The 21,023-nt window shown below is 37.9% G+C and overlaps 1 protein-coding gene across 1 annotated transcript in view; it reads right to left on the reverse strand.

The window, feature by feature from the left end:
* Positions 1-686: 686 nt before the first annotated feature.
* The window catches only part of ADAMTS5 (ADAM metallopeptidase with thrombospondin type 1 motif 5), a 39,805-nt gene continuing 19,468 nt past the window's right edge, over positions 687-21,023 (reverse strand). Inside the window, exons 3-8 of the mRNA XM_010215509.2 lie at positions 14,127-14,294; positions 8,481-8,764; positions 7,188-7,371; positions 6,557-6,732; positions 5,406-5,581; positions 687-2,386 (exon numbers count right to left, since the gene is read on the reverse strand). Coding sequence (XP_010213811.2) covers positions 1,816-2,386; positions 5,406-5,581; positions 6,557-6,732; positions 7,188-7,371; positions 8,481-8,764; positions 14,127-14,294 — 1,559 coding nt within the window. The 3' untranslated portion in view covers positions 687-1,815. The remainder of the gene's footprint in view (positions 2,387-5,405; positions 5,582-6,556; positions 6,733-7,187; positions 7,372-8,480; positions 8,765-14,126; positions 14,295-21,023) is intronic.

Below are 21,023 nucleotides of genomic sequence, written 5' to 3' on the forward strand. Positions count from 1 at the left end.
CATCAGCCTGGAGTGAAATCTGCCCTTTTTGGCTACACAATCCAACAAGTTTTTTCCTGACTTCACAACTGGGATTTTTGAAAAGACCCAGAGGTGTTCAGTTGCAGCTGTGAGGATTATCTGAAAATCCTCCTATAGCCTCATATTCTGCGAGGTGGATAATCTGGGGAATCAAATACAGGTTTGCAGTTTCAGCAATGTGTTACACACATTTACTTTAAAAGCTGTTTTTCTAGGGCTTATTTCAAAACCTGCTGAAATGAAAGGAAGCAATTTTGGTAGGGGTCCTATCAGGCCTCCACCTGCTACCTGAGTATGGTGAGATGAACTTCCTCTGTCACAGATCTTCTGCCAGGCAATAATGGGATTCAGAAGCTGTCGCCCAAAAAAGAAAGAAAGAAAGAAAAAAACCACACCACAGCTATGCCTGTACTGTGGAAACAGTCTTATTGATATTGGGTAAGTAAGTCCTCCGCATCCTGCTGTGGCTTGACTTCTTAGTGTCTCCCGATCCTCCCTTATGTGGTACATAAACAAAACTTGAATGACTTCTAGAGCTTAGAACAAACAAACAAAACCCAGAAGACAAATAGTGACAAACAGTTGCTGGTAGGATCAATACCATGGTTAGACATGATGGATAAAACAGTGACAAAATATTAACTGCTTGCTGTGCTTTTTTGACCTTTATAGCCTCTTGAAAGGGTAGGTGCATTATACATTGTTAGATTCAAGGTGGAAGCCATAGAGAAAATAACAGAGAAAGCAGTTGAACACAGCCTCAGAATATCTGAGTTAGAAGACACTTGGTTATCTTACCTGTAATTTTTGGTTCTCTAACTTGTTTCTATAAAATACAGTACGCTTTTGTTTTATGGAAAGAAGGAGCTAGCAGCTATCATTCATTTGCAAGAAAGTCCCCAAGGCGTGACAAGCTCAGAAGGAATGAAATGTTTACACGAGCGAAGTGTACCCAAATTCCTCCTAAGCAGCCAAAAGCCTCCTCCTATACAAGTCTGACATACATACAGTCAGGAGTTGCTCATGGTACTGTTATGTGAGCAACGCACACTTGGGGACCCTTGTCCAAAAGCTGCTGCAATGCTCCTTTTGCAAATTTCTTGGTAGAAACACATTGTCATAGGGTTATGCTCTGCTGTCAGGAAATTCCTAGAATGTAAATGCACTTCCTGTTGTCAAAAAACAAAGAGAGTATTACTTTTTAAAAACAGCAGCAAGCTTTTCATTTTCCAGTAAAACATCTGCAGCCATTTCTGAAGAACGGACCAAGTCCAAAGGCTGCAGATATACTTTGGTCAATCATTTTGCTTATATAGTTTGCTTTTTGACTTTTTTAATAGAACCAGTGATATAAAGTGACATACCAAATGAAAGATATTTACAAAACAGTATAAAATAAGCTACTGTGGTATCATGGATACGTGTGACGCTTTCTAAGGACATACTGTATTAGAGGTAGGTGAAAAAGGGGAGATGATTCTGTAACCTTCAAATATCCAAGGATCCTCCATTCACCAGTTTTTCTTCTTTTTTTTTTCCTTTGTTTTATATTTTTGCAGACACAGAGGGCTTATAACTTTCCTGCTTAGTTTTTTGACGTATCATCAAGATCACTCTACTATTATTTAAAGCAGTGCACATCTTCATTTGGTCCAAATAGGCAGATTCTGCCCATAATTTGAGACTGTATGTAAGTACTTTGAAGCCTTGCTTCTCTCTGACTGGGCAGACCTAATACCAGTATGTCAATGATGGCTTAATCAAATCTCTTTTAAAGAAGATCACAACCACAGGTTAACACTTTTTTAGCAAGCACTGTTTAAATGCCGATGGTCGTTGTGAGAGGAGACATCCTTTAGCTAATTTTCCATGCCCATCTTTGCACTGGACAGTTCTGGTGTGCCATCCTGTGTCGCATGTTCGAGAACAAGAAAGCCATGGTCCCGTAACCCACCGTGGCTGCATGAGCTGCGGAGTTACTTTGTTGATGCTGCCATTGCTGGTGACAGAATTAGTCATTTGCCCTTGCTTCTTTGGCACAAAGAAACTATAACGGACATCCACTGGTTGAGTTGGGTCAGTTGCAAGTATCTGCACAATAAGAATCTCTTTCGTGGCAGAATGTCCCATTGCATGCAAGAAATCATCTCTGTGACTCCAGCCACTATAGTTCATGACAGTCCCGTTGATGTCAATGATAGTTTCCGAAGTGGAGATCATATATTTCCCATTTATCAGGTACTCACCATTTTTCTTTTTCAGGGCCAGGTATGCAGTGAACCTGCTCTGGTCCTTAATCTTGAACTGCCGAACTTTGATGTGAGTTGCCCCTTCTGGGATTTTCACTATGTCTGTGTAGCCCTTACTGAATGAGGAGGAAAAAAAAGTATTCAGTAGTTAGTGCGTGAAACAAACTTCAAAGTCTAATGAAGTTACTGGTAAGACACATCTTGCTCTGGTTTAGTTCAGTCCCTGAATCCATCTGTCTTGAGGCTCATCTAAGATTAATTTAACCAGGTTTCCTTATGTCTTTTGTTTTGTTCTTCATGTTCTTGAAGAACTTCCTACTGCACTTAGTTCAAATTGCTTAATCTTTAGTAATAATTTTATATGAGTCAGATACAAGAGGAATGAATAATAGCTGATAGTTTATATATTTCAGCAAAGGGTGGGAGATATGAAATATGATGCACGCTCTGCTTGCCAAAGACAGCAATAAGATATGCATTGGTCACAGCTGTTCTTTGCTGTCTTTGCTATAATGATGATGAAGGAAAGCATGAGCAGAGTAACAGCTGGAGAGAAACATCTTGGGAATATTTAAAAATGATCTTGATGACCAAGAAAAAAATTGTTTACTCCAGAATTCATAAAGCAAAAGATTAATTGCTAAGTGTCTAGTAAAAGGTGTAACCAAATGTTTAACCTATACCATTACAGAGCCTTCTCAGTTTCTTCTTACAAAGTACTTTAATTCAGATTCAGAAAAAGGTGCTTAACTTTCCCACTGAAAATGATAAACCTTAGAAAACCTGCAGGCATGCTAGAACTTTCACTGTCTCAAGAAAGTTATTGGATTTAACTTGACTATTTTTTCTTTAAATTTTCTGTAAAAACATTAAAAAGTTAAAGGAGATGCTAGAGAATTCAGGTGTTGTGCATAAAAAATAGTAATCACAGTTACCAATTGTAAAACACTATGTGCACAAAGAAGCAGCAATTGCCAACTTTTGACAATTTAACTTCACAGACTTTAAAAAAAAGTTCTTAGCAAACAGTTTTTGGGGAAGATTTTCTGATTGTTTTAAAAGAAAAAAAACCCAGCAAACAAATGGCATTCTCCCAATTGTCTGCAATAGAAAATACTAGTTAAATTTAACATACAGGTCAGTATAGTTCCCATTATAACAGTCAGCAATGCAGGGGTGATGCTATTTTATAGTGGACAAGAGATAATATTACTACGGCCATGGCTCTTTTGTAGGCAAAAATACTTAATGGACAATAAATAAAAAGATATTATTCTGGGAAAGAGTTTTATTTTAACATCAAACATTTGCCTAAATGAATTGATCTCAATCAATATTCTCAGTAAAAAACAAACATTTTCATTCCAAAATTTAATCTAAACCAAATCAAAACACATTTTTACTCACAGTTTGATTTATATGGGCCTTTTTGAAAGGGACAGCTTTTTAAATGGGACAGCGGTAAGGTCAAATCCAGTCACACAATAAAGAATATTTTACTCTCTGGCTAGTCTCATTTCAGTTAAAGCCATATTTTGAGGAAAAATGATGAGAATAATTATAACAGAATCTCACCATTTCCAGGTGCATCTCTGCTATAGATTAGCCCTCACAGAAGTCCACCAAGGTCTCTTAGCATATTTGCTGGAGCCTAGATTCCCCCACAAGGATCATTACTGAAGCACATGAGGTCTATCTCGCCTGTCTTCTTTATTTAGACATCTCAGGCATTTCAATATTTACACTTTGAAAAACATTTGGTTTATATAATTACTGAATTGGATAGAAAATCATTTCTTTTGGCAGAGGTGTTTTGGCATCCTTAGGTAAGTAATCACTGATTTTTCAGGAAGAAAATTAATTATGTTTATTTTTAGGGCAAATTTATTCTCAGTGCCAGTTTTGACTATAGTTAGTCAGTGTACCAAAATGCACAGAAATGCAAGGTCATTTCAAGAGTTAGATTTCAACTTCTGGTAAGTTTTCAATATGCTATAAGCTTTTGGAAAATATAAAACTAAATTAAGGTAAAGTACTTTTTTGAAGATGGTACACTAATTAGGCACAAGATACAGAGTAGAAATCATCAGCTGAAAGTTTCATCACAGATCATCACAGTTCTACAAGACCACTGATTCTACATAAATGATAATAAAGGAAATCCTTATTTATCTTTAAGCCTAAAGAAGTGAAGAGGGAGTGAAATAAGAATTCAGACAGCAGGTAGACTTACTTGACATTAGTAATCTAGCTATGAAGTTTACTTCTGCTATGGAATATGGACGGCATATATTGCAGGGTGGTATTAAGTTTTATTATGTTTAAAAACTGAACTTCTGACAGTAAAATATTCCTATGAAATATAAATATTTTAACTGAAAAAAGAGAAAAATCCACCTGGGGATTGATCTGATGACAGTAAGTACAAAGAGATACAGAAGAAAACACCATGTTTAAGCCTTTGCATATTTCCTCCATCCCATCTAGTCATCTAAGCTCCATGTGTATTAAGTAAGTAGCGTGAAAAGGTATTTTTAGGGTATTAATTCCTCTCACCTACTGTCAAAGAGTATAGCCATGCTCTAATGCTGCCTGCTTCTCTCCACTGTTTGCATAGGTAATCTGTGTCACTAAATGAGGTGACATATTCCTTTTCAAAGACAGATGATGAAAGATATTCTCAGTGGGTGATATACTAATACAGCACCATTTAGCAAATGCAGAGTTTCACATATTCCCAGATTATTCTGTACTCAATAACTTCCTGAATCATCCTTCTCTTCCCTTTCCTCTCTCCTCCAGAAACCATAAACGATGTGACACTGCAAGGTTAGTGAACAGCACAAGATGCTGTGACTTGTTCCAGACAGACTCATGTTATTGGGTGCTCACCTGTACCCTGTGTCAGAAATTAATTTGGTACAGCATTTTACCATGTGATTATTTTCCAGTGACAGGATGTTGTCAAGAGGCCAAATTTACATATCTGGAAAGTGCAGAGGCAAAGCAGTTTGTTTTGACTGCCTTTCTTGATTTAAAATAAAATGTAAAATAAATTGCATTTAGAAAGAAGTCACATGAGATGAGTTACGAACTGCTCAGCAACATACATGCACTAGTAGTCAAGATCAATACCTCTTTTTGGTAAAGGTTCCCATGACTTTTGTGCAGCTGGAGTTGTCTCCTCCGCAAATACCACACTTATCATACTGGAGCTTTGAACCAATGATGCCGTCACAACCAGTTCGGATGCATTTTCCCCGGACACAGACTGAGTTACTGTACGGCCTGCATTCAGTTCCATCAGCTACCTAGGGAGTCAGGTGGCCGTTAGTTAAAACTGCTATGGAAAAAAATTGCTTTTGTGAATCTGATTGATTAACAAATATTTATATAACCAATATCAAAGGCGGCAAGTCATTTAAAAAATATGCTATAGATGAACAAATACACAGAGCATTTCTAAAATGGTATTTCAGTCCATTGTAGGTAAGAATTCATTTAATGAATTTGTGCTTACTTGGTGTTTAGCCAGACGAATACCAGCACAGAGCTTGGCAGCCAAGATTATGTTGCTTTAACACTCCTAGCACCAAAGCAGCCCAAATTTAGTGGTAGGACTGAAAGTAATGACAGATAACTCTACCACTAAAATAAGTCTACTTTTAAAGATTATTTCATAACTTCTTAATAATAGTTATAACAGTAGACAGCCTTTCATTTGAACATTTCAGTTCACATACCAGTTACCACATCCTCATAACATTTAGAGGAAGAAAATTGCAAGAGCAAGTGTGGGAGCCATTTCAGTTTGAGTTGCATCTCATGTATCATAAGCTAACCACATAAATTGGCTTCACATGAGTTACTCTAGATTCCTATAACAGAAATCAGGGTAATATTGATTTTTAACTTATTCTCCCTCCTCTATAAAACCCTAGAGTCACAAATGATTCCCCAGGCAGAAATGCTTTCCCTTATTCACTACTGGAAAATTAGTGCAGGGTACACTAATAAGCACATATTATTATGAACCCACAAATTTAGATGTGGAAAAGCATACCTAATATAGAGACCAGTTCTGGTCCTAATTTATAACCAGTGGATCAAACCAGCACATCTGGTTTGATATCTGTATATATACAGTTAAGTCTTTGGATTATATGATTAAATTGTTTAGTATACAACTTAGTATACAGTTATGTGTAGTATATACCTGGAAAGCTTTCTAAGGCATAGGAGACTTGTAAATCGAGACCTGAAATCATAACTGAAGACCCCATTACCTTTTGAGAAAACACCACGTAATAGCCAGTTCCTTTGGCTCGGCAGGTGAGCTTGCAAACATCTCCAGGAAGTACTCCAGCATACTTGGGGACCCATTCAACAAATGTTTTCACACCCTTTGCATCAGATTGATAGCCATTCCTTGCTTCACACTGCTCTTGTCGGAAAGATTTAGCTGTAGAATTATTTGTATAATTAGTGATCATTTCAGAACATGCTGCAAACATCATTACGTCTACCTATTATTCCATTTTTTGATTTGCTTTACCATAACTTTTAAGTCATATTATTTCTCCACTTTGTTACCTAACAGGCCTTTGAATCATTTAACTATTTAAACTTGGAAATCTTCCCTAAACATAATAAGAATTCAATGATTGCAGTGTGCCTTGCCGTTCCTTTTTCAAGTGTGAAGTTTGTTTTCACTGGAATATCCATCCTTTTTGTTTGGGGTCTGAGTTGGAGTTGGGGAAGAATTATGGTATTGTATTAATGTTGAACATCTTGCCGTGGTAAGTAATTCTTATTATGTGTTGGAAAAACTATACCCAACTCAGTAGATGATCATATTTTTTGTCTAGACACACACAGGCTGGAGCACAGAGGTACTTTGGCAGCTATGCAACATACCATTTGCTGGGCAAGGTGTGACGTTGCAGGAGCGATAGATGGCCCTCTTGCCAGTGCAGTACCTGCCGTTGTTCCTGGGAGCTGGGTTGTTGCAGTGACGATAAGCAAACTGAACTCCTCCTCCACAGGTCCGGGAACACTGTCCCCATGGTCCCCAGGACCCCCAGTTACCATGGTTGGAAGCCTGAAGCAAACAGGACAGAGGGAAGTAAGAGCATCATCCAAATGTTAATGTGAATAAGAGCAAACAAATAAATTTCAAATACGTGTTTTCTTCAATGGGGGAAAATTCCCTTTATCAGAGACAAAAAGCAGCTCCATCTGAGGAGACTTTTCTGCGCATTCATGACATGTTACATGGCATCGTGCACACAAGGCTACGGCAATACTAGGCTTCTTTCTGCACAGCCAACTTCAGCATATTTCCCAAAAAGTACACACCTCGCTAGAAATACTAACTATATTCTCATATACACCTTATCATTTTTTGCTATCCCATCAAAAGGCCCACTTAAACTAGCTGATAGAAATTCCATGTTCTGTATTATGAGACCTAATCACAATCCAACCAATTTATGCGAGGATTTGTAACCATACCCCAATCCCCATTCTGAAGGAACAGAGTTCAATCTCTTATGTTAGTGAGTTTTGTTTCCAAAGGCCTACTTCACACACACACTACAAATATGAGCTGATATCCACAGTTTCACCAAGTCAATCATCTGCCCAAATTACATTAGCGGTCATCCAAGATTAGGTTATTGCATCTATTTTTCTCTTTTGTAAACACAAAGGATAGAATTTAGGAAATGAAGGCATAACACGAAGAGGTTTGGCAGGAAGAGTGAAGCTGCTGCTGAACCAAGAGGTTAACATTCCAGGAATACTGTCTAGAAATGGAGTCATCAGGTAGAGTTTGCAACTCTGTTAATTTGACTCCCTAAATAGAACAAGTGTTTTTTACAAGTGTTGCGTGAAAAAGAAGGTTATTTGTTAAAAATAAAGGTGCTACAAATTGATTTGAACTCTTCTCCTATTTTGTTGGAGATCCTGAATGGGTAAATCTTCCTCCCCCTTTGCCAGGAATGAAGGCTTTCATGCTTCAAGAAAAAGAAATCATCCTCAAATTCAGCAGTGTTTTCCCTATATCCCTCACTAATAAAGTGCCAACATGTTAAAAAATAAAGCAACTCTTAGGATCGACATTGTCAAAACCCTTTCACTCCCACGTAAATCGCTGCCTTTCAGGATTATGCCTTCTGAAATTCCCTAGGGTCACAGCAGGCGACTTACCGAGTAGTACTTCTTCTTGGTTTTGTCAACGCATTTTCCCTGGAGGCAGATCCTCCCTTTCCCACAGGGTGTCCCCTCCACGGCAGGCAGCTTCTTAGTCAGACAGACCATCTGGCCCTGGCGGACCACGGCACACCAGAGGCGAGAGCACACGTCCATACCGGGACACACCGTGTACTCGGCTCCGAAGGCCAGCTTGCACTGGCGAATGGCATCGTAAGTCTGTCCTGGGAGCTCCTCGGGGCCCAGGATCTGCTTTCTTGGTTGGTCCAGCAAGCAGTTGCCTGGAAGAGCCACACAACATGTTATCACTCAGTGCTCCGAGGTTTCTCTGCAGTGCTGCAAATTCGTCATTTGAGTTAGGCAGGCTGGTAATGGCTGTGAACCTCATTCAGAGGACACTAATGCTCACAGAAAGACTCCCTGAGGTATCATCAACTTCTGGATGAAGGCGCATGATTGCAACTTTGTTCTCTCAGCAGCGTCCCCAGTGTCAAGCTATTTATTTCCAGTCCAAGGCTGGAAAAGAATTTTACTCACATCCCTTCAGCCTTCCATTCTGTTTCCTTTACTCAGATCAACTCTGAGCACACTCCAGCCTCTTTATCAATTTGTCATTTAAGAAATGATCAGGACGCGTGGCAAAGTAAACAAAGCCATCGCTTGAATTTTGAGCCAGTGCTTTTGAAATGGTAAAGTTTCTGGGAAGCCAGAAAAAAATCACAGAGAAAAATAACCAAAAAAAAAAAAAAACCCACACACCACACCCTTGAATTGTATCCAATGAGACCCTTATAAAACAGGAAAAAAAATGGATCAAAGGAAAAATAAAAGCTGTATATCAAAGTTAATGTTTGTGGTAAATCTCTGCTGGGTTCCCTTGTAAGGAAAGATACTACTACTTTGGAGTTATTTTGAATAGTGCTACACATTGCATTAAAAACAGAAAAAAAAAAAGAATAAAGATCATATACATAAATCATAGAAGAAAATGTGTTGAAAAATAATGCAGAACTTATAGTTTGTCTGCTACACATTCTAAAAATGAGAATTCACATTCAGATTCTTTAAAAGAATCTACTGAAAAGTTTTTTTTTTCACGACTGAAAACCTTACTTGTTGACATACAGAATTATTTATTCAGCATAACCTCTTTTACACCCCAGGAAAGGGTTATGTAGTCTGGGAAAGCTTCACTTATCCTTATCCAAAATAATTTACTACAATTTATCACACTTTGCAACTCATGCCAGTATTCTTCAGATGGATCATGGGTAAAAAAGGCTCACTGTAAAAATCTTACCACAGCCAAGTAGAATAGAGGTACAAGCTATGGCAGTGCATTTAAACAACCAAACGCCCCATTACTCAAACAATGGTTTGTGTTTGCCCTTCAGAACACACATTTACTGTAACCTCATTTTTTTCCTCTAAAGATGAAGGCTGATTAGCTATATTTAGCCAAAAATCCTTTCTGAATCATCACTTACTACTAAAAACTCTCTACTTTGTTAAACTTGTTTCATCTGTCCTTTGTTGACCTTGATTTACCCTGCTTTTATCTTTAATCTGTATTATGCTGACTTTTTTAATGAATACAAGGTGTGCCAATGCTAACTGATGAGATGACTGCAATGAGATAAAGATAATTAAAAATACCCTACTGTTCAAAGCTCTACATAGTGTAAAATATTACAAAAACATGGTAAAAAGTGAGGAAGCACAGACGTTTTCTATAAAGTAGATTTCCTGGGTTTCTGAGAAGGAAATAATTGGCAACAGTTTCTGTCAAAAATACATCTATGAAAACAGAGACAGATTATGCTCTTCTACTTCATAAACTTTGTTTGAAGGAAGAGGCTGGAGTAATAGTGGGTTAATGACAAGATGACACTACCACGTCAACTTTTGGAGGTACACACTTCTAGTAAATAGTGCAGTGTTTATCAAATTCCCACAGTGCAACTACTATTCAGTATTTTGAAACACGACAGTAACACATAGAATAGAATCACAGAATCACAGAATGCTTAAGGTTGGAAGGGACCTCTAGAGATCATCTAGTCCAACCCCCCTGCACACGCAGGGTCACCTAGAGCACGTGGCACAGGACTGCGTCCAAGTGGGTTTGGAAGATCTCCAGAGAAGGAGACTCCACAACCTCTCTGGGCAGCCTGTTCTAGTGCTCTGTCACCCTCACTGTTAAAAAAATTTTCCTCAAGTTCCTGTGGAACTTTTGGTGCTTCAGTTTGTGGCCATGTAGTTTCTACAGACAAATGCTCTGCCACCCATCATTATGTTCTACCCTAATTGACATGATACAAACTCTGAATATAAAAAAAGAGGAAAAAAAATTGTATATACTTGAATTGTCAGGCATTAGTTAACACCCATATGGATATTTTTCATCCCTAAACAGTAAATATGTTTTAGAACCATATGTCACAAATACAGTATTTCCCTTGCCCCGGACAGAGGTGGAGTGAGTTTCAAGGTTCTCCTTAACTTATACTGCTCTTAACTGATACTGCTCTGAGAAAACACACACACTACAAAGCCATACATTCCAGTTCATCTCACGTGATAAATTCGAAACTGAAGATAGGAAAAGCCCCTAAGGCTTAGCCACTGAAAAAAAAACTCTTTGCATTTATAGATAGCAACAGTGGTAATTTCTGTTTAGACAAGTTCCAGTGAAGTGCAGGTGTTTCTACCACCAGCTGGTCTAACCTCCTTCTTTGCAATGGTCAGAGAACGTGGAGGTAAGAGCTGGAGGTTTGCCCTGGGTTCCCTACTTGAGAGGGCAGAAAGGGCTTCACTTCACTACAGTATGTAGAGCAGGTATATGCTGCTAATCCTATTATTGGTCCTGAGTCCCAAGGAACATCTGTGCACCCTGAAAAAGAGCAACGTTCTTGCCTAACGATGGTGCTAATGGTGCCACCTCATTATGCCTCCTCAGTGTTGTGCGCAATATGCCCTGGAAGAACAGGCAGCATAAAATCTGTGCAGGAAGCAGATAAGGAGGTTATATATTAATTAAAATAGGAATAGGCTTATTTTTCAGAATACACAGAGCACCAAGCACATTGATTAAACACAATAAATGGCAAGAAATCATATCGCAGGCTAGCGGCTGACATGATAATAAGGGCAATTAGTACCTTAGGGAAGAGCAGGCTAAAAGCAGATGAAAATAAATCTCACCTGCCTTCTGGACACTAACTGAATTTTTTCTTCCTAAATGTCAAACTGCTGAGTGAGGTCAACACACGACTGTAAATCTCATGGTGAAATCATCGTGATAATGATTATACTTTTCAGATCGGGTGACAGGATCCAGGGAATCAGTACCCTGATCTTCCCCAGAGCTGCATGAGACGTTTACATCGGGATCTGTTTATCTCACTTTAGCTGCATGTAATGCCAATGTCTGCGGTTCAGTCAGCTCTCAGAGTTTTCACTGGACAGTACAAGCACTGTATAGTGTAATTCAGCACCACTGATGCAACTCATAGGAACAAACATATAATTGATGCCATTGATTAGACAACTCCTCACTGTGATGAAAATTTAAACACCCAGTTGAGGTGTAGCTATCTACATAATAAATACCCATGTTTAATCAGATGAATCCCTTCTCTAACACCACTTTCCAGATTTATAAAATGGGAAACTACTTTTTAAAACAGTGACTTTCCTATTTGTTTGGTTTCATGGAGATTGTTTATGTTCTGTTAAGACCAATCTTTAACCTAAATAGGTACTGAAAAATGATAAACTTCACAGAAAAGCCAGAATTCTACTTTGAAAATAGGTCTCTGAAGGTCTGACCTATCAAGAAAACACATTCCCCAAACATTATCTTCCTGGTGTCACACCGATAGACTCAATAATAAAACTGATTCCCAGGTAAAACTGCAGGCTTATTTTTTCTATGATTTTTTTATTGTGTTAATAACTTTACTAGACTATATGCCTGAAGGATAACTACTCATCAGTATCAGAAATAGAAACGCACTCCCATCCATCTCTTAACAAACTCATAGATCCTAAGCTCCCTATGTGCAATATAAAAAAAAAGACTTCTTCAATATGAATAAACTCATACAGGAAGGCAACACTCATTCTCAACAAGAACACTATGCCGTGACTCCAAAAGATTTCAAGCTGTTGCCTACTTCTACTGGAAAAAGAAATCACAGAATTCCTATTTCTAGACGTCTGTAGGTCTAGACTGACTGCACACCCGTAGGTTTGACTGTTACAGCTCCTCCTTCTGGAGCGACAGGGACCAGCTCACGGGTAAAGGCCCAGGTTTCAAGTATGTCTCAGTACACACAATCCAAAGATGAGGCGGGTGGCAGAGATTTTGTCTTCACGTTCTTTGTCATTGGGAAAGTGGCTGGCTGGATGCACAGTACAGCCAAGAAGTCAGATCACATGAAAAGCGGAGGAAACAAAAACCTTTTGCACCTTCCCGCAGGAGAAGAACAAAGTAGGAACTGAGGCCCAGAGTTTCCTGCTCTAAGAGGTGATACAGGGATGGCCACTGAGGTGCCCTTCTCACCCGAGAGAGCATATGCTGTGAAACTCCCAGGTGAGACCAAAGGCAATGAATGTAACTGAGCTCAAAAGGGACAGATCTCTTACACATGTGGAAACCAACTTGCTAAAGTCAATGCCAGAGCAATATGGACCATAAAATAGGACAGCACAGATTAATGGGCCTAATAAAATTGAAAGAAAAAAAAATGAAGTAATTCTCCAGATACAAGAATATAGGAGAAAATATTTTGGAGATCACTGAAATTAGCCAGCAAAATATTTAAAAGCAAAAAAACCCTTTACATTCAGCTGGCATACCATACTTTTTATCCATAAGTATTTCAGTTACCATAACAACTTGGTCTATTCAGTCAATTATGTCATTTTTATCTCAGCATTTTGGAATTTGAATGGCTTGTTTAAGAACTGCAGTTGCTTTGGGAGCACAATGAAGACTTAAAAAATCATTTAGAAGTGCAGACTATGTTTTATTATTAACTTTTTGGAAAATGAAAGTTTTGCATTTATTCTCGAAAGAATAAAGGACATATTTTACAAATATTACTTTAAAGACCTAGGAGTTAGGCTTCTGGACAGAAGAAGTCTTTTGTCACAGAGGACACTAATTCTTGCTTATGGCCCCTCTAGTACTTATAAAAATAATAAATGTCATTAATGGTAGTAAGAATTACAGGCATACACTCTGCTCATATGTGTAGTTAACACTAAGGAGATCATAACACCCACTTTAACTTCAGTGAGGAACCAAAGCATTTCCCTGCGTCCTCTTTTTAAAGTACTTTCAGAATTTATTTCTGGGGCACTTGGAAACACTAAACTAATTTCAGGCTTTTAAAAAAGTTTGTTCCCAACCAAATTTTTGCCAATATGCACTATATTAACTCTTCTCTTTTCTTTTGTATGCAACCACACAAAGCCTTTGTCAGTCTTTGAGACCACTGACTTTTTCTGTAAGCACCTCCAAAATCATCCTGAAGATGGGCATGGAATGAAAAAGCTGGTATAAGACGTTAATATTCCCAAAATGGTTCACGCAAACACAGACATGTAGCTTATTCCAGGAGTGATAATACATACCATGACCGTCATCAAAAAATTCTGTTATAGTTGCTGAAGTGCATTTCGACCAGGGTTTGGAAGCATCAATGCTAGTGAGAATGGAGGACATCAAGCGCTTGTCTTCCATGGAGCCAAAGTTCTCCTCGCAGAATTTGGAGTCATCATGGGAAAGTCCAAGCAAGTGTCCTGCAGGAATGAAATAGGTAAATAAAATGATACTGCTATCCTGAATGGAATTTACCAGCTCGACTTATAGTCAAGGTATAATGAATTGTGCAACTCCTTCTAACAGAAATGCAAAGCAGGCCACTTGAAATGCGGTCTCTCTGATGGACGACAAAAGAGCTCTGCATATTTACACCACTACATGTAGCAGTGAAGTAATCCCATCGGGTGGCATTTCATGAAACTGTGCTGATTTAAACATGATGAAAACTAAAGTCAACTGTGTCCATTTTTGTTAATCTTTAAATTAGTTCTTATTGTTTTGCAAATCATCTGTAGCAAGAAAGACTAATATAAAAGCATTTGGTGACTGTGCAGAAAGGTGTGACAATATCTTTCTAAATGTATGTAAATGCTAACGTTTATGGAATAAGTACCTACATGACAAGTCAAACTGTATGAAGTTCTTATACTGTAAGCGTCCTGAAGGATGCAATATATCTCTGCAATATATCAGTGAGAATAAACTTGTCACGTAGTCTCTTCCATGTATGCCAGTTTGTCTTATTTTGCATTAGATTTTCTTTTTATTGTAATTTTGACTAAAGTTTTAGTCCTCTGGGATTTTACTTTTAAATATACACAGTATTAAATATTTTTATTACATAACACAAATGTGCACACAAAGTAGCAGATGATGAAATTCATGTGAACGCTTAGTACCTAGCAGGGTTTATTCTGGTGCCAGATCAGCTCCTATAAAGGTGACAACAGCATTTATGGTAGAGAAGTGGTCCCTACCTTCTCTAGTCTGTGGGCAACAACAATAGATTGCAGGCAACACACTTTGTTCACTTGGTTAACTTTAATTTCCACTCTCATATTGCATTATGTCACAGCCAACTTTATCCAAGGGGTAGAAGGGTATGAATGAGCTCCAAGCTGCAGAAGGGTCCAGCTGGACATTTTCATTCATCTCCTTCAGCCAAGGCCAGCAGATGATTAGCCAGACATGCAGGGTTAGAGCATAAACACTTTAGCGATAAGGACAGAGACCACCCATAAAAGACACTGCATAGAAATAAATCTTATGTCCCACACATGCCTGTGAGGCTGAAAACATGCAAACTGTTCTGCAATATCTGAAAGCCTTCCATGTACTATAGACTTCATGTTTAGCTGTAACTGCTGTAGACTAGCTGGAAGGTGACAAAAGCAAGAACACTGATGGTAGGATATAATACACTGATATTCCTAGTAATAGCCATGGCAACAGTAATAATAATAATAGTACCTACAATGAAGGCCAGAAAAGCAGAACATCAGTAAAGCCTATTTGTTTTATATATACTTTCTGTTATTTTGTTTTGACCCGTGTTGGGGGAGAAGTCAAGAAGAAAAAGATCAGGGTAGCATCTGTTGTCTAGCAATATCTGAGATTAGGAAATAGCCCAGCTCCCTGACCAAAAATTAGTGTTAAAACTGCAGCAGACCTTAGATGAGAGTTTCTGTCTTGAGAGAGTAGCCAAGCTACTCAAGTTACCATCTGCTGATGCTGGGTCATCCAGCTGCTGCAGGATGGAACTGCAGAAGACAAGAAGACCTTGATCAAGACAAGAAGACCATTCCTGCTTCTGCTAGCGATGACTATGCATGGGAACAGTCTTACTTCTGCAGCTACTAAATCCCCACCAGAGGAGAGGTGGGAAGGAGAATGAAGAAAGACTTCTTTTTTTACACTTGTCTCTGCACATGCACACTTTCAACAGTATAATTCAAATGCAGCTCCTCTTCGAAAAAGACCCTGCGGTGTAATAAATACTAATAAGATTTTATTAAAGCAGCCCAGTTTAATACTGATGAGAGTAAAACTAATTAAAACCTCTTTCTCTGTTACTGTCTGCTATTGTAATGCTGCATTGTTAAATTCATGAACACATTTGCTGCAAGAACATAATGAATCAAAATTTTATACTGATTGCATTCCTAATTACCAACATATTTTATATGCAAGGTTTTGGATTATTTTTGCCAATACTTTCTTTTGAAAATACTTATCATATATGGGCCAGATTCTGCTACCTTTATTATCTTCAGACTCAGCTGAATATCAGTGGGCACGCATCAAGTTTCAGTCTGAAAATTGATGTAAAAATTGATGTAAACAGTTGCTTGCTGAAGAGATTACAACCTCTGCTTTTCTTTATTTAAGCAAAATGTTGGTGTTGAACAAAATAATACCTTTGTATGATTATTATTTCAAAAAGCCACATTCCTCTGATAGAATCCCAATAATCAGTGCACCACTTCTAACCTACAGCACTTTGAAAGTGTCATCGGTCTAAGGGTTTCATGAATCAGTAGCTCCTTTTCCAAACGGGGGCTGCCTCTAACTTCACCAGTCTTACACATCAACAAAGACTGTCTTCAGGAAATACAAAGAATAATGTTATTTTTGGCTCTCTTTCTGTACAATGTTATCTCCATGTTTGTACTACTCATGTTAATGCAGTGAATGGCACCAGGTCACACCTCACATCTGAGAGAACTACAAGCGCAGCTGACATTTTAATGAACCTTGACGTATGCCTAGTATTAATACAACTACAACTTACTGCAGGCATTAAATAACTCCTTGTAACAAGTTTCACCAATGTTTCGCTAACTCAAGCAAGCATTTACTAGAGAACACCTTAGCCATATATACTTACTAGAGAGCTACTTACTAGAGAGCTTACTAGAGCACTTAGCTACCATGTACCAGCTCCTGTTCTCTTTTTGAATACTTGAATGTAAGGTACAGACCTATTTAAATGAGATCTGCACTGCTTTGCAGAGATGTTTAACAGTTTCAGATAGTTTCTTGTGATTTACTTAAATCTGTGCACCTAAATATGCATAAATTTCCAACCAATTAAACAGGAATATTCACACAAAATCAACCTAGTCTCACCAGAGCAGCACTCGCTGAGACAACCTGTATGCTTTTGCATCTATGCATTCGCGTCTAATGTCTCAAGACTGACCATAACATTGAAATAAATAACTTATTTGTGAAATAGGATAACAAAATCCTACTGCTGAAAAAGCGGTTTCACTTCTAGTTATTGGAATTGGCACTAAATAGTTCTGCTTTAATAATAAAAGCTGTGGGATTGCTCTTAGAAGTTGAACTCATTAACATTATATAGCATACAATGTATGTTCAGCATAGACTATGAATAATACTTAGGTGTCAATCAGTAGTTTGAGCAATTAACTTCGCAGAGTACTCAACATTTCATAGCACCATTCAGAACCTTACAAAAATGTGACGTGCAGGACGTGTGTTTGAATGCCCTCTGATACCATTCTGCAACACCTACCCACTTAAGATGCTATCTCACTCTCTGTAAGATTTCCGTTCTTGCCTAATTATACTTCACTTTTCACTATTTTCATCAGCGTATGGGATAGAGATCCCACATAAACATGATCATATAACAAGACTTAAGGCAATGCAGATCTGCACAGGTCTTGCTAGTGCTAACGCTTTCGAATGTGCAACTTCGACGTCTATAAGATTCCTTGCTACCTGTGACACTTGTAACATAGTTTTTGTAGGTGCAACCTCCTCCCTTCACTGACTTTATTAGTTCTAGCTTCATTAATGTCTCTGTCTTTTCTAAGTAAGTGCTTTCTGCTCCACTGATTTGCACCTCCAGCCTTGAGCTGTACAAAATGTCACTTCCGAACTGTGCCCTGAAACCGCACTTCTATTTTTCATCACTCCATACACACAGAAAAGGGGATGTGCCTCACATACAAGAAAGCCTGCAAGCAAATTAAAAGCTTTTCACTTAAAGCATAGACACTGAATATTTCCCAATAAGATGGTTGCAAATCAATCTCTCTCTCAGAAATAGCTGGAGAGTCTAGCTGGAGTTCAAAACAAGTAAGAATAAATAAATGCTTCTCAGGAAACTACCCAACACAGAACATTCTAGCCGAAGTACTCTGGAAAATCGCAGGAGACAAATGGGGTCTTCTTATGGAAAGCATTAAGATACCAGATTCACCTTTAATTAGAGCACAGTGTAACTTCTCCACTTCTTTATGATAATAAATGGGGTAAACCAAGGACATACCTCATTAACTGCCTGGACTTTTGTTATATTAAATTGGACCACTGTACCACTGCTTGATGACAACAAATCACTTTTCTGGCATATATTATCCTTTTAAGGAGAGGCCTCCCAAAGCATTTGTGAATCTCTCATTATCGAATTAATTAAAATTAAAATTAATTAATTTTATTAATCCTCTTAATTAGAATTATTAATTCCAATAAAGTATTTATTTTAATAAAATTCTAATAAATTATTTAATTTAATAAAAAGAATTAAAATTTCTTTGAACAATTAGCACAGGGAATCGAGGTTTGATGAAAAAATATATACAATTCTGATTGATAGCCAGTATTAAAGCTTCTAGATTAACCATCAGTGACACTAGTGAGTTCAGTATCTCTGCACATTGAATATTTGTATTCTAACTTCTCTTAACTTTTTATTTGTATTTACAAGCACTGAGAATGAAATTTTCAAAGCATTTTATAGAACCCAAAATTCTAATTCATATCATAGCCCTCTCTCTCCATCCTAATTCAAGCTTTTAAAACATTCTGACCTGACTAAAACAGATTAAAATATACAACAGACTTTGGACTCTACAAAATCTTTTTCATTTTTTATTAAAACAGACCAAAATTCAGAATATCACAGCTAACTAATCTCTAAATATTGCCAAACATGCTAATACTACCATACAGCGCTCAAGACAATAGAGGTATTATCGACAGTTGCTGGTAAAGATGCTTCCTTCTAAAAGAGTCAAACTGAAAAGATTAGAGGTAATTCTTCCAGGGAACCTATATGTAAGCATAATTTGAGTGCAAGCTATGGTTAAAAACTAAGACATAATGAACAGAAATCTTATAATGAAAGCTTTGAAAAATGGTGCCAATTTTAGCATCACATCATTTTGTATTACCACAAGCTTCAAACTTTTTCTTGAAGAAAGAAAGAAAGGCTCCCAACAGCTGTGTAAAATGATGACTGATCGAGAATGAGTTAGTAGATCATCTCATGGTTTCTTCTTAATGAAGCATCTTACTGGTGTTGACAGTTCCCACTGAGTGAAAATGACATAATTTTACCAGCAGGATGGTGTTTAGTTAAGTTATGCTGTAGGAATGCACAAAATGGTAAAAGAAACAGATGGAGAGGGGGCAGGGTTTGCCCTCACACAAACAAAACAGAGCTGCCCTTCTTGCAAATTGTTTTCTTCCCAAACAGCAAAAAGGCCAACCATCTAAATCGAGTGAGATCCTTTGTCAGCAACCTTCCTTCCCATCTTGAGGTAAGAGAAGGTGCGACTACATCAGTAATCTGTTAAAACCATATCAAAGCAACTTGCAAACTTTGGGCCTTAAAATATTTCAGAACATCACCTGCAAGGGACTTTTGGCGTGGCTCCAATTGTTTAGATTCAGAAACATGAAACGACAGGAGTCAAACATCAGTCACCAAACTCCGAATCCCAGTTCTATTGCACTGTCCATATTCCTGAAAGCAAACCTTGGATTACCCCAGCCTCTATACCCCCAGCACCTAGTGAAGACTAACATCTATTGCAGCTCAACAGAAAAGTCCACAGGATCAACAGGAATTCCTACACCTTGTGTGACCAGGGCATACATTGAAGTAAAGTGGAAATATTCTAAAGCATTTATTACAAGTCAGCTAAAACTTAAATCCTCTCTAAATATCAAAACACAAAGGGAAAATTATTTTGCACCAAGGAGCTCTGGGGGTATATATGGACCACATGAGAGTTATGTTGGATTGTGGCAAAGTATACTGAACTGCAGCTATTTTCTTCCCAGGGGCACTGGAAAGCAAAACAGAACTTTGAATATTTCTAAGTTTTCTTAAAATACGTTGCCAGGCAATTCTGTACAAGTTCTTTAAATCAACTTCCTTTTTGCATTTGAATCAATGCAAAAATGAGTCTGATTGATAACATTTATTTTCCACTCCTGTCTCAAGCATAGGAATGGAGTAAATGAAAAGCAACCCCATGTATAGCAAGCAGAACTCAGCTTTTGGTTATAAAAACAACAATAACAATAACAATAAAAGTCTTTTTATGGACATTTATAGATTTCTGCACTTGAACTGAACAACATGCCAAAGTACAGCTCTTGCACTGTATTTGACCACAGGACACATACAAAGTGACGCAACATGCTAAAATATGCTACAAGCATAGTAATTTGTTTTCTTAGAAAAGCTCAGCTCGGATGGAGCATCTGTTTTTCAGTGAGGTCATGCCTTTCACCTAATTTTCCAGTGGGAATGACTGAGGTACAAAAAGAAGTCAAATGATTTGCCCAAGGTTAGCCAGTGAGTCACTCACTCTCAGGAGATCAGGACTCAGGAACGTCTTTGCTTGACATTCTTTAGTCTAATCACCAGACCATATGTTCTGGATCATCCTCTCTCACTTTTTTTTTTCTTTTTTAATTATGTGGTTTAAAATAAAACCATTTCTTTCTCCATGCATTGTTTTTCTAACTTTTGCAAGCAATTGGTTCCTCATTAGCAGCCACATCCTGGTATCACTTGTAGGTGGAAAACCTTTTGAAGTCATGGGAATCATACATAAAAAATGACGGAGCTAAGCACTAATGATTTTATGAAGTTGTAT

The sequence above is a fragment of the Tinamus guttatus genome, unplaced genomic scaffold (assembly GCF_059628265.1).
Source record: "Tinamus guttatus ecotype Peru unplaced genomic scaffold, ASM5962826v1 Tinamus_guttatus_pri_ptg000347l, whole genome shotgun sequence".
Lineage (NCBI taxonomy): Eukaryota > Metazoa > Chordata > Aves > Tinamiformes > Tinamidae > Tinamus > Tinamus guttatus.